General features: G+C 32.4%; 1 protein-coding gene across 1 annotated transcript in view; it reads right to left on the bottom strand.

The window, feature by feature from the left end:
* The window catches only part of LOC144350690 (uncharacterized), a 59,167-nt gene extending 43,835 nt beyond the window's left edge, over positions 1-15,332 (bottom strand). Inside the window, exons 1-2 of the mRNA XM_085495405.1 lie at positions 15,237-15,332; positions 14,610-15,077 (exon numbers count right to left, since the gene is read on the bottom strand). Coding sequence (XP_085351531.1) covers positions 14,610-15,077; positions 15,237-15,332 — 564 coding nt within the window. The remainder of the gene's footprint in view (positions 1-14,609; positions 15,078-15,236) is intronic.
* Between the last annotated feature and the right edge of the window lie 1,532 nt (positions 15,333-16,864).

The following is a 16,864-nucleotide window of genomic DNA, read 5'->3' as shown; positions in this document are numbered from 1 at the left end:
TTTAACCCTTTGAATACCAAAGTCAATTCCTAAATTCAATACAAGTGTACAACAATAATTAATGTGTGATACAAACTTAATTCCTAAATTCAATACAAGTGTACAACAATAATTAATGTGTGATACAAACTTTTAACCCTTTGAATACCAAAGTCAATTCCTAAATTCAATACAAGTGTACAACAATAATTAATGTGTGATACAAACTTTTAACCTTTTGAATACCAAAGTCAATTCCTAAATTCAATACAAGTGTAGAACAATAATTAATGTGTGATACAAACTTAATTCCTAAATTCAATACAAGTGTAGAACAATAATTAATGTGTGATACAAACTTTTTACCCTTTGAAAACCAAAGTCAATTCCTAAATTCAATACAAGTGTAGAACAATAATTAATGTGTGATACAAACTTTTAACCCTTTGAATACCAAAGTCAATTCCTAAATTCAATACAAGTGTGGAACAATAATTAATGTGTGATACAAACTTTTAACCCTTTGAATACCAAAGTCAATTCCTAAATTCAATACAAGTGTAGAACAATAATTAATGTGTGATACAAACTTTTAACCCTTTGAATACCAAAGTCAATTCCTAAATTCAATACAAGTGTGGAACAATAATTAATGTGTGATACAAACTTTTAACCCTTTGAATACCAAAGTCAATTCCTAAATTCAATACAAGTGTGGAACAATAATTAATGTGTGATACAAACTTTTAACTCTTTGAATACCAAAGTCAATTCCTAAATACAATACAAATGTACAACAATAATTAATGTGTGATACAAACTTTTAACCCTTTGAATACCAAAGTCAATTCCTAAATTCAATACAAGTGTGGGACAATAATTAATGTGTGATACAAACTTTTAACCCTTTGAATACCAAAGTCAATTCCTAAATTCAATACAAGTGTGGAACAATAATTAATGTGTGATACAAACTTTTAACTCTTTGAATACCAAAGTCAATTCCTAAATACAATACAAATGTACAACAATAATTAATGTGTGATAAAAACTTTTAACCTTTTGAATACCAAAGTCAATTCCTGAATACAATACAAGTGTACAACAATAATTAATGTGTGATACAAACTTTTAACCCTTTGAATACCAAAGTCAATTCCTAAATTCAATACAAATGTACAACAATAATTAATGTGTGATACAAACTTTTAACTCTTTGAATACCAAAGTCAATTCCTAAATACAATACAAATGTACAACACTAATTAATGTGTGATACAAACTTTTAACCTTTTGAATACCAAAGTCAATTCCTAAATTCAATACAAGTGTACAACAATAATTAATGTGTGATACAAACTTTTAACCCTTTGAATACAAGTGTACAACAATAATTAATGTGTGATACAAACTTTTAACCCTTTGAATACCAAAGTCAATTCCTAAATTCAATACAAGTGTACAACAATAATTAATGTGTGATACAAACTTTTAACCCTTTGAATACCAAAGTCAATTCCTAAATTCAATACAAGTGTACAACAATAATTAATGTGTGATACAAACTTTTAACTCTTTGAATACCAAAGTCAATTCCTAAATTCAATACAAGTGTGGAACAATAATTAATATGTGATACAAACTTTTAACCTTTTGAATACCAAAGTCAATTCCTAAATTCAATACAAGTGTACAACAATAATTAATGTGTGATACAAACTTTTAACCTTTTGAATACCAAAGTCAATTCCTAAATTCAATACAAGTGTGGAACAATAATTAATGTGTGATACAAACTTTTAACTCTTTGAATACCAAAGTCAATTCCTAAATACAATACAAATGTACAACAATAATTAATGTGTGATACAAACTTTTAACCTTTTGAATACCAAAGTCAATTCCTGAATACAATACAAGTGTACAACAATAATTAATGTGTGATACAAACTTTTAACCCTTTGAATACCAAAGTCAATTCCTAAATTCAATACAAATGTACAACAATAATTAATGTGTGATACAAACTTTTAACTCTTTGAATACCAAAGTCAATTCCTAAATACAATACAAATGTACAACACTAATTAATGTGTGATACAAACTTTTAACCTTTTGAATACCAAAGTCAATTCCTAAATTCAATACAAGTGTACAACAATAATTAATGTGTGATACAAACTTTTAACCCTTTGAATACAAGTGTACAACAATAATTAATGTGTGATACAAACTTTTAACCCTTTGAATACCAAAGTCAATTCCTAAATTCAATACAAGTGTACAACAATAATTAATGTGTGATACAAACTTTTAACCCTTTGAATACCAAAGTCAATTCCTAAATTCAATACAAGTGTACAACAATAATTAATGTGTGATACAAACTTTTAACCCTTTGAATACCAAAGTCAATACCTAAATTCAATACAAGTGTACAACAATAATTAATGTGTGATACAAACTTTTAACCCTTTGAATACCAAAGTCAATTCCTAAATTCAATACAAGTGTACAACAATAATTAATGTGTGATACAAACTTTTAACCCTTTGAATACCAAAGTCAATTCCTATATTCAATACAAGTGTACAACAATAATTAATATGTGATCGAACTTTTAACCCTTTGAATACCAAAGTCAATTCCTAAATTCAATACAAGTGTAGAACAATAATTAATGTGTGATACAAACTTTTAACCCTTTGAATACCAAAGTCAATTCCTAAATTCAATACAAGTGTACAACAATAATTAATATGTGATCGAACTTTTAACCCTTTGAATACCAAAGTCAATTCCTAAATTCAATACAAGTGTAGAACAATAATTAATGTGTGATACAAACTTTTAACCCTTTGAATACCAAAGTCAATTCCTAAGTTCAATACAAGTGTGGAACAATAATTAATGTGTGATACAAACTTTTTACCCTTTGAATACCAAAGTCAATTCCTAAATTCAATACAAGTGTGGAACAATAATTAATGTGTGATACAAACTTTTAACCCTTTGATACCAAAGTCAATTCCTAAATTCAATACATTAATGTGTGATACAAACTTTTAACCCTTTGAATACCAAAGTCAATTCCTAAATTCAATACAAGTGTAGAACAATAATTAATATGTGATCGAAGTTTTAACCCTTTGAATACCAAAGTCAATTCCTAAATTCAATACAAGTGTACAACAATAATTAATATGTGATTGAACTTTTAACCCTTTGAATACCAAAGTCAATTCCTAAATTCAATACAAGTGTAGAACAATAATTAATGTGTGATACAAACTTTTAACCCTTTGAATACCAAAGTCAATTCCTAAATTCAATACAAGTGTACAACAATAATTAATATGTGATACAAACTTTTAACCCTTTGAATACCAAAGTCAATTCCTAAATTCAATACAAGTGTACAACAATAATTAATGTGTGATACAAACTTATAACCCTTTGAATACCAAAGTCAATTCCTAAATTCAATACAAGTGTACAACAATAATTAATATGTGATACAAACTTTTAACTCTTTGAATACCAAAGTCAATTCCTAAATTCAATACAAGTGTACAACAATAATTAATGTGTGATACAAACTTATAACCCTTTGAATACCAAAGTCAATTCCTAAATTCAATACAAGTGTACAACAATAATTAATGTGTGATACAAACTTTTAACCCTTTGAATACCAAAGTCAATTCCTAAATTCAATACAAGTGTGGAACAATAATTAATGTGTGATACAAACTTTTAACTCTTTGAATACCAAAGTCAATTCCTAAATACAATACAAATGTACAACAATAATTAATGTGTGATAAAAACTTTTAACCTTTTGAATACCAAAGTCAATTCCTGAATACAATACAAGTGTACAACAATAATTAATGTGTGATACAAACTTTTAACCCTTTGAATACCAAAGTCAATTCCTAAATTCAATACAAATGTACAACAATAATTAATGTGTGATACAAACTTTTAACTCTTTGAATACCAAAGTCAATTCCTAAATACAATACAAATGTACAACACTAATTAATGTGTGATACAAACTTTTAACCTTTTGAATACCAAAGTCAATTCCTAAATTCAATACAAGTGTACAACAATAATTAATGTGTGATACAAACTTTTAACCCTTTGAATACAAGTGTACAACAATAATTAATGTGTGATACAAACTTTTAACCCTTTGAATACCAAAGTCAATTCCTAAATTCAATACAAGTGTACAACAATAATTAATGTGTGATACAAACTTTTAACCCTTTGAATACCAAAGTCAATTCCTAAATTCAATACAAGTGTACAACAATAATTAATGTGTGATACAAACTTTTAACTCTTTGAATACCAAAGTCAATTCCTAAATTCAATACAAGTGTGGAACAATAATTAATATGTGATACAAACTTTTAACCTTTTGAATACCAAAGTCAATTCCTAAATTCAATACAAGTGTACAACAATAATTAATGTGTGATACAAACTTTTAACCTTTTGAATACCAAAGTCAATTCCTAAATTCAATACAAGTGTGGAACAATAATTAATGTGTGATACAAACTTTTAACTCTTTGAATACCAAAGTCAATTCCTAAATACAATACAAATGTACAACAATAATTAATGTGTGATACAAACTTTTAACCTTTTGAATACCAAAGTCAATTCCTGAATACAATACAAGTGTACAACAATAATTAATGTGTGATACAAACTTTTAACCCTTTGAATACCAAAGTCAATTCCTAAATTCAATACAAATGTACAACAATAATTAATGTGTGATACAAACTTTTAACTCTTTGAATACCAAAGTCAATTCCTAAATACAATACAAATGTACAACACTAATTAATGTGTGATACAAACTTTTAACCCTTTGAATACAAGTGTACAACAATAATTAATGTGTGATACAAACTTTTAACCCTTTGAATACCAAAGTCAATTCCTAAATTCAATACAAGTGTACAACAATAATTAATGTGTGATACAAACTTTTAACCCTTTGAATACCAAAGTCAATTCCTAAATTCAATACAAGTGTACAACAATAATTAATGTGTGATACAAACTTTTAACTCTTTGAATACCAAAGTCAATTCCTAAATTCAATACAAGTGTGGAACAATAATTAATATGTGATACAAACTTTTAACCCTTTGAATACCAAAGTCAATTCCTAAATTCAATACAAGTGTACAACAATAATTAATGTGTGATACAAACTTATAACCCTTTGAATACCAAAGTCAATTCCTAAATTCAATACAAGTGTACAACAATAATTAATATGTGATACAAACTTTTAACTCTTTGAATACCAAAGTCAATTCCTAAATTCAATACAAGTGTACAACAATAATTAATGTGTGATACAAACTTATAACCCTTTGAATACCAAAGTCAATTCCTAAATTCAATACAAGTGTACAACAATAATTAATATGTGATCGAACTTTTAACCCTTTGAATACCAAAGTCAATTCCTAAATTCAATACAAGTGTAGAACAATAATTAATGTGTGATACAAACTTTTAACCCTTTGAATACCAAAGTCAATTCCTAAATTCAATACAAGTGTACAACAATAATTAATGTGTGATACAAACTTTTAACCCTTTGAATACCAAAGTCAATTCCTAAATTCAATACAAGTGTAGAACAATAATTAATGTGTGATACAAACTTTTAACCCTTTGAATACCAAAGTCAATTCCTAAATTCAATACAAGTGTGGAACAATAATTAATGTGTGATACAAACTTTCAACCCTTTGAATACCAAAGTCAATTCCTAAATTCAATACAAGTGTACAACAATAATTAATGTGTGATACAAACTTTTAACCTTTTGAATACCAAAGTCAATTCCTAAATTCAATACAAGTGTACAACAATAATTAATGTGTGATACAAACTTAATTCCTAAATTCAATACAAGTGTAGAACAATAATTAATGTGTGATACAAACTTTTTACCCTTTGAAAACCAAAGTCAATTCCTAAATTCAATACAAGTGTACAACAATAATTAATGTGTGATACAAACTTAATTCCTAAATTCAATACAAGTGTACAACAATAATTAATGTGTGATACAAACTTTTAACCCTTTGAATACCAAAGTCAATTCCTAAATTCAATACAAGTGTACAACAATAATTAATGTGTGATACAAACTTAATTCCTAAATTCAATACAAGTGTACAACAATAATTAATGTGTGATACAAACTTTTAACCCTTTGAATACCAAAGTCAATTCCTAAATTCAATACAAGTGTACAACAATAATTAATGTGTGATACAAACTTTTAACCTTTTGAATACCAAAGTTAATTCCTAAATTCAATACAAGTGTAGAACAATAATTAATGTGTGATACAAACTTAATTCCTAAATTCAATACAAGTGTAGAACAATAATTAATGTGTGATACAAACTTTTTACCCTTTGAAAACCAAAGTCAATTCCTAAATTCAATACAAGTGTAGAACAATAATTAATGTGTGATACAAACTTTTAACCCTTTGAATACCAAAGTCAATTCCTAAATTCAATACAAGTGTGGAACAATAATTAATGTGTGATACAAACTTTTAACCCTTTGAATACCAAAGTCAATTCCTAAATTCAATACAAGTGTAGAACAATAATTAATGTGTGATACAAACTTTTAACCCTTTGAATACCAAAGTCAATTCCTAAATTCAATACAAGTGTGGAACAATAATTAATGTGTGATACAAACTTTTAACCCTTTGAATACCAAAGTCAATTCCTAAATTCAATACAAGTGTGGAACAATAATTAATGTGTGATACAAACTTTTAACTCTTTGAATACCAAAGTCAATTCCTAAATACAATACAAATGTACAACAATAATTAATGTGTGATACAAACTTTTAACCCTTTGAATACCAAAGTCAATTCCTAAATTCAATACAAGTGTGGAACAATAATTAATGTGTGATACAAACTTTTAACCCTTTGAATACCAAAGTCAATTCCTAAATTCAATACAAGTGTGGAACAATAATTAATGTGTGATACAAACTTTTAACTCTTTGAATACCAAAGTCAATTCCTAAATACAATACAAATGTACAACAATAATTAATGTGTGATACAAACTTTTAACCTTTTGAATACCAAAGTCAATTCCTGAATACAATACAAGTGTACAACAATAATTAATGTGTGATACAAACTTTTAACCCTTTGAATACCAAAGTCAATTCCTAAATTCAATACAAATGTACAACAATAATTAATGTGTGATACAAACTTTTAACTCTTTGAATACCAAAGTCAATTCCTAAATACAATACAAATGTACAACACTAATTAATGTGTGATACAAACTTTTAACCTTTTGAATACCAAAGTCAATTCCTAAATTCAATACAAGTGTACAACAATAATTAATGTGTGATACAAACTTTTAACCCTTTGAATACAAGTGTACAACAATAATTAATGTGTGATACAAACTTTTAACCCTTTGAATACCAAAGTCAATTCCTAAATTCAATACAAGTGTACAACAATAATTAATGTGTGATACAAACTTTTAACCCTTTGAATACCAAAGTCAATTCCTAAATTCAATACAAGTGTACAACAATAATTAATGTGTGATACAAACTTTTAACTCTTTGAATACCAAAGTCAATTCCTAAATTCAATACAAGTGTGGAACAATAATTAATATGTGATACAAACTTTTAACCTTTTGAATACCAAAGTCAATTCCTAAATTCAATACAAGTGTACAACAATAATTAATGTGTGATACAAACTTTTAACCTTTTGAATACCAAAGTCAATTCCTAAATTCAATACAAGTGTGGAACAATAATTAATGTGTGATACAAACTTTTAACTCTTTGAATACCAAAGTCAATTCCTAAATACAATACAAATGTACAACAATAATTAATGTGTGATACAAACTTTTAACCTTTTGAATACCAAAGTCAATTCCTGAATACAATACAAGTGTACAACAATAATTAATGTGTGATACAAACTTTTAACCCTTTGAATACCAAAGTCAATTCCTAAATTCAATACAAATGTACAACAATAATTAATGTGTGATACAAACTTTTAACTCTTTGAATACCAAAGTCAATTCCTAAATACAATACAAATGTACAACACTAATTAATGTGTGATACAAACTTTTAACCTTTTGAATACCAAAGTCAATTCCTAAATTCAATACAAGTGTACAACAATAATTAATGTGTGATACAAACTTTTAACCCTTTGAATACAAGTGTACAACAATAATTAATGTGTGATACAAACTTTTAACCCTTTGAATACCAAAGTCAATTCCTAAATTCAATACAAGTGTACAACAATAATTAATGTGTGATACAAACTTTTAACCCTTTGAATACCAAAGTCAATTCCTAAATTCAATACAAGTGTACAACAATAATTAATGTGTGATACAAACTTTTAACTCTTTGAATACCAAAGTCAATTCCTAAATTCAATACAAGTGTGGAACAATAATTAATATGTGATACAAACTTTTAACCTTTTGAATACCAAAGTCAATTCCTAAATTCAATACAAGTGTACAACAATAATTAATGTGTGATACAAACTTTTAACCTTTTGAATACCAAAGTCAATTCCTAAATTCAATACAAGTGTACAACAATAATTAATGTGTGATACAAACTTAATTCCTAAATTCAATACAAGTGTACAACAATAATTAATGTGTGATACAAACTTTAAACCCTTTGAATACCAAAGTCAATTCCTAAATTCAATACAAGTGTACAACAATAATTAATGTGTGATACAAACTTTTAACCGTTTGAATACCAAAGTCAATTCCTAAATTCAATACAAGTGTACAACAATAATTAATGTGTGATACAAACTTTTAACCCTTTGAATACCAAAGTCAATTCCTAAATTCAATACAAGTGTGGAACAATAATTAATGTGTGATACAAACTTTTAACACTTTGAATACCAAAGTCAATTCCTAGATTCAATACAAGTGTACAACAATAATTAATGTGTGATACAAACTTTTAACCCTTTGAATACCAAAGTCAATTCCTAAATTCAATACAAGTGTACAACAATAATTAATGTGTGATACAAACTTTTAACCCTTTGAATACCAAAGTCAATTCCTAGATTCAATACAAGTGTGGAACAATAATTAATGTGTGATACAAACTTTTAACCCTTTGAATACCAAAGTCAATTCCTAAATTCAATACAAGTGTACAACAATAATTAATGTGTGATACAAACTTTTAACCCTTTGAATACCAAAGTCAATTCCTAAATTCAATACAAGTGTACAACAATAATTAATGTGTGATACAAACTTTTAACCCTTTGAATACCAAAGTCAATTCCTAAATTCAATACAAGTGTACAACAATAATTAATGTGTGATACAAACTTTTAACCCTTTGAATACCAAAGTCAATTCCTAAATTCAATACAAGTGTGGAACAATAATTAATGTGTGATACAAACTTTTAACCCTTTGAATACCAAAGTCAATTTCTGAATTCAATACAAATGTACAACAATAATTAATGTGTGGTACAAACTTTTAACCCTTTGAATACCAAAGTCAATTTCTGAATTCAATACAAGTGTACAACAATAATTAATGTGTGATACAAACTTTTAACCCTTTGAATACCAAAGTCAATTCCTAAATTCAATACAAGTGTACAACAATAATTAATGTGTGGTACAAACTTTTAACCATTTGAATACCGAAGTCAATTCCTAAATACAATACAAATGTACAACAATAATTAATGTGTGATACAAACTTTTAACCCTTTGAATACCAAAGTCAATTCCTAAATTCAATACAAGTGTGGAACAATAATTAATGTGTGATACAAACTTTTAACCCTTTGAATACCAAAGTCAATTCCTAAATTCAATACAAATGCACAACAATAATTAATATGTGATACAAACTTTTAACCTTTTGAATACCAAAGTCAATTCCTAAATTCAATACAAGTGTACAACAATAATTAATGTGTGATACAAACTTTTAACCCTTTGAATACCAAAGTCAATTCCTAAATTCAATACAAGTGTAGAACAATAATTAATGTGTGATACAAACTTTTAACCTTTGGAATACCAAAGTCAATTCCTAAATTCAATACAAATGTGGCACAATAATTAATGTGATATACAAACTTTTAACCCTTTGAATACCAAAGTCAATTCCTAACTTCAATACAAGTGTACAACAATAATTAATGTGTGATACAAACTTTTAACCCTTTGAATACCAAAGTCAATTCCTAAATTCAATACATGTGTAGAACAATAATTAATGTGTGATACAAACTTTTAACCCTTTGAATACCAAAGTCAATTCCTAAATTCAATACAAGTGTACAACAATAATTAATGTGTGATAAAAACACAACAATAAATTAATATGTGATACAAACTTTTAACCTTTTGAATACCAAAGTCAATTCCTAAATTCAATACAAGTGTACAACAATAATTAATGTGTGATACAAACTTTTAACCTTTTGAATACCAAAGTCAATTCCTAAATTCAATACAAGTGTAGAACAATAATTAATGTGTGATACAAACTTTTAACCTTTGGAATACCAAAGTGTATTCCTATATTCAATACAAATGTGGCACAATAATTAATGTGTGATACAAACTTTTAACCCTTTGAATACCAAAGTCAATTCCTAACTTCAATACAAGTGTACAACAATAATTTATGTGTGATACAAACTTTAAACCCTTTGAATACCAAAGTCAATTCCTAAATTCAATACAAGTGTACAACAACAATTAATGTGTGATACAAACTTTTAACCCTTTGAATATCAAAGTCAATTCCTAAATTCAATACAAGTGTAGAACAATAATTAATGTGTGATACAAACTTTTAACCCTTTGAATACCAAAGTCAATTCCTAAATTCAATACAAATGTACAACAATAATTAATGTGTGATACAAACTTTTAACGTTTTGAATACCAAAGTCAATTCCTAAATTCAATACAAGTGTACAACAATAATTAATGTGTGATACAAACTTTTAACCCTTTGAATACCAAAGTCAATTCCTAAATTCAATACAAGTGTGGAACAATAATTAATGTGTGATACAAACTTTTAACCCTTTGAATACCAAAGTCAATTCCTAAATTCAATACAAATGTACAACAATAATTAATGTGTAATACAAACTTTTAACCCTTTGAATACCAAAGTCAATTCCTAAATTCAATACAAGTGTGGAACAATAATTAATGTGTGATACAAACTGTTAACCCTTTGAATACCAAAGTCAATTCCTAAATTCAATACAAGTGTACAACAATAATTAATGTGTGATACAAACTTTTAACCCTTTGAATACCAAAGTCAATTCCTAAATTCAATACAAGTGTACAACAATAATTAATGTGTGATACAAACTTTTAACCCTTTGATACCAAAGTCAATTCCTAAATTCAATACAAGTGTACAACAATAATTAATGTGTGATACAAACTTTTAACCCTTTGAATACCAAAGTCAATTCCTAAATTCAATACAAGTGTACAACAATAATTAATGTGTGATACAAACTTTTAACCCTTTGAATACCAAAGTCAATTCCTAAATTCAATACAAGTGTACAACAATAATTAATGTGTGATACAAACTTTTAACCCTTTGGTACCAAAGTCAATTCCTAAATTCAATACAAATGTACAACAATAATTAATGTGTAATACAAACTTTTAACCCTTTGAATACCAAAGTCAATTCCTATATTCAATACAAATGTACAACAATAATTAATGTGTGATACAAACTTTTAACCCTTTGAATACCAAAGTCAATTCCTATATTCAATACAAGTGTAGAACAATAATTAATGTGTGATACAAACTTTTAACGTTTTGAATACCAAAGTCAATTCCTAAATTCAATACAAGTGTACAACAATAATTAATGTGTGATACAAACTTTTAACCCTTTGAATACCAAAGTCAATTCCTAAATTCAATACAAGTGTGGAACAATAATTAATGTGTGATACAAACTTTTAACCGTTTGAATACCAAAGTCAATTCCTAAATTCAATACAAGTGTACAACAATAATTAATGTGTGATACAAACTTTTAACCCTTTGAATACCAAAGTCAATTCCTAAATTGAATACAAGTGTACAACAACAAGTCATTGAAAATGACACAGTCCCCATTAATTTTTTGAAAGTTGTCTCTGTGCTCGTCGTATTGAAACGGAGGGGCTGTCGAGAGCATGTCCTTGAAACTTGAGTCCCAAGTGGCAAATACAACAAATTGTTTATTTTCATCAAATTCGAACATGTGTTCTGTACGACCTCTTCGGTTTAAGACATAGCAAAGAAAAACATAGAATACAAGTGAAAGCATGTCCAAGTTATCACATTTTAAACAAACAAGATGGCCGCCAGTCGATCATATTGGATCAAATTGCAAATTAAATTGATATGTACATGTATTTATTTATGACATGCTTAATATCAATGACAATGATACATGGTGACAGAGATATAGTAATATGGCTATGGTCATAGACATGTATTCTAACATGTATAAAGTATGTGCCAAATTTGAATGAAAACTGAATTTGAATGTCCAAGGTACCACTCATAAAAAAACAAAAACAAGTTGGCTGCCAGTCGACCATTTTGAATCGTATCGCTAAACCACTGCATGTGCATATGTCCCACATAAAGTACTAGGCACATGCAAAGAATGAATGGAATCAGTCCAAAGGATTCTGAAATATGACTCAGGACGGACACACGAATGGAGACAGAATTATAAGTCCCTGTTTTCGGACTTCTATTAGACACAATTTAGAAATCATTATTTTTTCAAAAATGTTGATCAAGTGTTATAGACTAAGAAATACTAATTTGGTTAATATAATTTAACAAAGAAACAATACATATTTGCAGAATGTTGTACCAAAATGACAACATTCAAACAGTTAAAATGACTATTAAAATTGAAATCATGACATTCCTCCCTATTTTGCTGAATGGTTTAGCCCTAATTAATATCAACACTGTCCCTTTAATATGGTAAAACAACAGAACAGTTCTAGTAGATATGTTATTAATTCATTGAAAATGTTAACACTGAAATTATTTAACAAAAAGTTAAGCATTGATAAACAATGCTGAAAAAATCCAAAAAAAAAATGGAAATTACAGAATTCTTCATTGTAATATAAAATTGAAATAAGAAGTAATTACCAAGCAGCCTCTTGGTTGAGACAGCTCTGCTGTTAGCAATGCACATTTCAATTAAAGAAGATATCATCAACAAATCTGAGATAGGTCTACCTGAGATACCGATATGTATAATATCAAAGCAATCAGCCTTGCTTTTTTTAATCAAGAAGTCAGAATTAGGCAGAGGGTTCTCCAAACTCGCCTGTTCACATAGTTCATACCAACCATAGACTCAGGTCAGTCAAAATGACTAATTTAAACTGTAGGCATTAATCAGGGATTCTGCCAATGACGGAGAGATAAAATCTAGGTCAGGGGAGGCCCCATGACACCAAGATTGTTTTCTCTTACGTCACGAACCATGTGACCGAGGTAATGTGGCACGCCATCTTACCCTGTAATTCACATTTCTCTTCATACCGAGGACTAGACCAACACTACGGAAGGAGTAGAGTGATTGGGGGTACCCAGAGTTCATGGTGGGTATGAACTATGTGAATACCGGTAGGCGGGTTTGGAGAACCCTCTGCCTAAATTCACTATGTTCAATTACCCACCAGAGATTCTGGTCAGTCAAAATGACTATTTTGAACTGTAGGCAGAGTCAGAGTCAGCCGATAGGTGGTATGCTTGGAGCGAACAACACAACCGACAAATCCCAGTTGGGCGGTTACCTTGTGCGGGGTGTCGGCCTTTGATTATGGAAAGCAGTAAATAGTCTCCCAATAATAGGACAATCGGCTAGTCTTGTTCCCAAATCATTCACAATGGTGGGGGACAAGATCGACCTGTAGCCAACGATCGCTGCGTAGGACAAACCCACTTCGTCAAACAGGTGGATGAAAGAGTCAGCTACCAATAGAGAGATAGTATGGATCAATCTCCCTTCTGCTACACCAACTGGTGTATGCTCGCCACCTGGAATTGTAGGCAGCGTTTGGTGGAATCCCTGTTCGCCCTGGCCAGGACGCTGGCAGCACGCTCAGATAAACCTTTCGTCTGTGCGAGTCTACTAAGAGTCTCTATGTGTCCATGTACACATATATGTGGGTCCACTGGATCAGCAAAGAAACCCTGGCCCAGGCTCCTGGAGTATTGCGTATGTCGGGAGCTTGGCGTCCTGAGGTGTGGCAAACCGGTCTATTTTTTTACCGTCCCACAGCCAAACAGCCTGGAGGTTACCCACTGGGGTATCTGCCACTCCGCATTTTGGAGACAAAGCCGCCTCGAAAGGGCGTCTGTCAGACTGTTCCTCACCCCTGGAAGGTGGTGTGCGGTTAGCTCCACATTGTATTCCAGGCACCCAAGGAGAATTTGCTCTGCTAGGACTGACAATGAAGGGAAACACGCCCCCTCCTTGTTGAAGGAGCCCACCGCTGTGTTGTCTGTGCGGAGCAGGACTTTGTTGTCTTGAACTTCGGGTAGAAGGCGTAGTAGAGCTAAGTGTACTGCTTTCAGCTCGAGCCAGTTGATATGGTGGTCCTGAACCCAATGCAAGGGCCATATTCCTTGGGCTTGTTTGTCCAATAGATGTGCTCCCTAACTTTGGAGGGAGGCATCTGTTACCAGAGTCATAGCTGTGGCGAGTGGGTTCAAAGGGACCCCCTGTCTGAGGTTGGCAAGTGAAGACCACCAGAGCAGGGCTTCCTTTGCTTAGTCTGAGCTCAATACCCGCCTGTCTAGTCCCCGTAGGTGAGCTCGGTGTTGTAACCACAAACGTTGTACCAGGCGGCTGCGTAATGCGGCCTGGAGAACTACCCTTCAAACCGAGGTCATCATTCCGATGATCCGCATTAGTTCTCTAAGGGAAACAGAGGGAACGCTGACTAGACATTCTGCTAACCAAGCCTACTTCTGTATCGAACTCCATGCCCAGAAACACCAACTGTTGTGTCGGGTAGGGACTTTGTCTGATTTACTAAGAGCCCAACTGGTGAAGTAAATCCTGCGTAAGCCTTACTTGCTTGGCTAATAACCCCTTGTTTGGGTTATGTAATAACCAGTCGTCTAGGGTACCGATGTTTGGTGAAGCAGCAACAGCACCTGTTCCATCCATTCTGGTGAAATGTAGGGGGCTGTGCATAACCCGAAGGAGGGGGCACCCGAGATTCAAATACTTGGCCCAGCTGGGCGATTCAAAGAAGATGGCAACACGCCGGGTGCATCGGTATGTGCAGGTATGGTCCGCTTAAGTCTAGGGAGGCTAGCCAGTCGAAATGGTGGATGGGCAGAAAACGCTGTATGGCGTCTCCATGTGGAGCCAATCGAGGAGCATGTACTGATTCAGTCTGCCTAAGTCCAGAACTGGACACTCGCCATCTGTAGATTTGTTACTACGAACACATTTGAGTAGAAGCCAGGACTTAATGCCGACTGATTGTGTATGGCGCCCTTTTCCAGCAAACAGTCTACTTCCTGTCTGATTCCTCCCAATGGGGGAGACACTGACGAGGAGATGGAGATTTCGGCGGTATCCTGTAACTGTGTGTCACCACCTGGAAAGTCCAGGGATCGGTCACCTGCTGACTCCAAACCAGACTACACCAATGCAATCTGTGTGTGACAGGATATGTGACCATGGGTTCGGCAGTTGCGAAGTGGGTGCTCTCTTCTCCCATGAAGTGAGTTTCCCCAAGGCCTGAAGTAGTCACTAAGGTGTGACCTGGCCACTCGCCGAACACATGTCTGTCCCCCCGGTTGCAGAGGTAAGCGTCAAACATGCTTCCCCCACTGCCGAGGTGGACGACCACCCGAGGAGGATGAGGAGCCACCACCTGGTCCCTTCTTTCCTGGGGGCACACCGCTACTTTTCCCTCCCATGGAAGGGTATGAGCGCTCGCCTCCTGGCTGACTCTGGCTAGCGGACATCGCCTTAGAGCATTCTGTTTTCTGAGCTTGAGGCGCCCTCTGTTTACCCTTGGCAGTGGCCAACTGGCTAGCGGATTTGACCTGAAACATCTGATTCGTTGCACTCCAAAGCCCCGGGACTACACTAACCATCTCCCCATCAAAGAGGCTGGAAGATGTCCAGTCTGTGTAACTGAGATGGTGACGTACTCCCTGACTTAGTTCGCCGGCGAAAACACAAGCGTCTAGCCCCAGCCAGGAGAGGCAGGTGATACTGGAGGATATCGCACATAGCTGTGCCATGGCCCACCAGTAAATGTGTCACCTGGTCTAGGAGGCTGGTGCGTTCTGTCTCCGAGGACTCAGAGACCTGTTCGCGTACAATAATGCGCTCCAGCGCCTCTGCCCTCAGGGCGTGATGGGTCGTCTCAGGCTGAGCTGGCGAGAACACCCATAGAACATGGTCGTCCCCTTTACCCAGTTTGCCAAATCGAAATTTGTTGTACCGGGGTCTGGGGAAGGAGCCTTGGGATCCGGTTGGGGGTGTTTGGTCTCATCCCACACTTTGAGGTCTGATCATGAAACCACATCAACCGGGTAGGTAGCGTTTCGTCCAGTGTAGCGTTTGGGTAATGTTGGAAAGACCTCCAGGGGCACAGCCTCGCCGTTGCCGGTAAAATCGAGTAAACCACTGCCTGAAAAAAACAGACTGTGAGGATGCCCTCCGATCAACGGGGGGAG

Source organism: Saccoglossus kowalevskii, chromosome 21 (genome assembly GCF_978046115.1).
Source record: "Saccoglossus kowalevskii chromosome 21, keSacKowa6.1, whole genome shotgun sequence".
Classification (NCBI taxonomy): Eukaryota; Metazoa; Hemichordata; class Enteropneusta; family Harrimaniidae; genus Saccoglossus; species Saccoglossus kowalevskii.
This window is presented reverse-complemented; position numbering and strand designations above follow the sequence as displayed.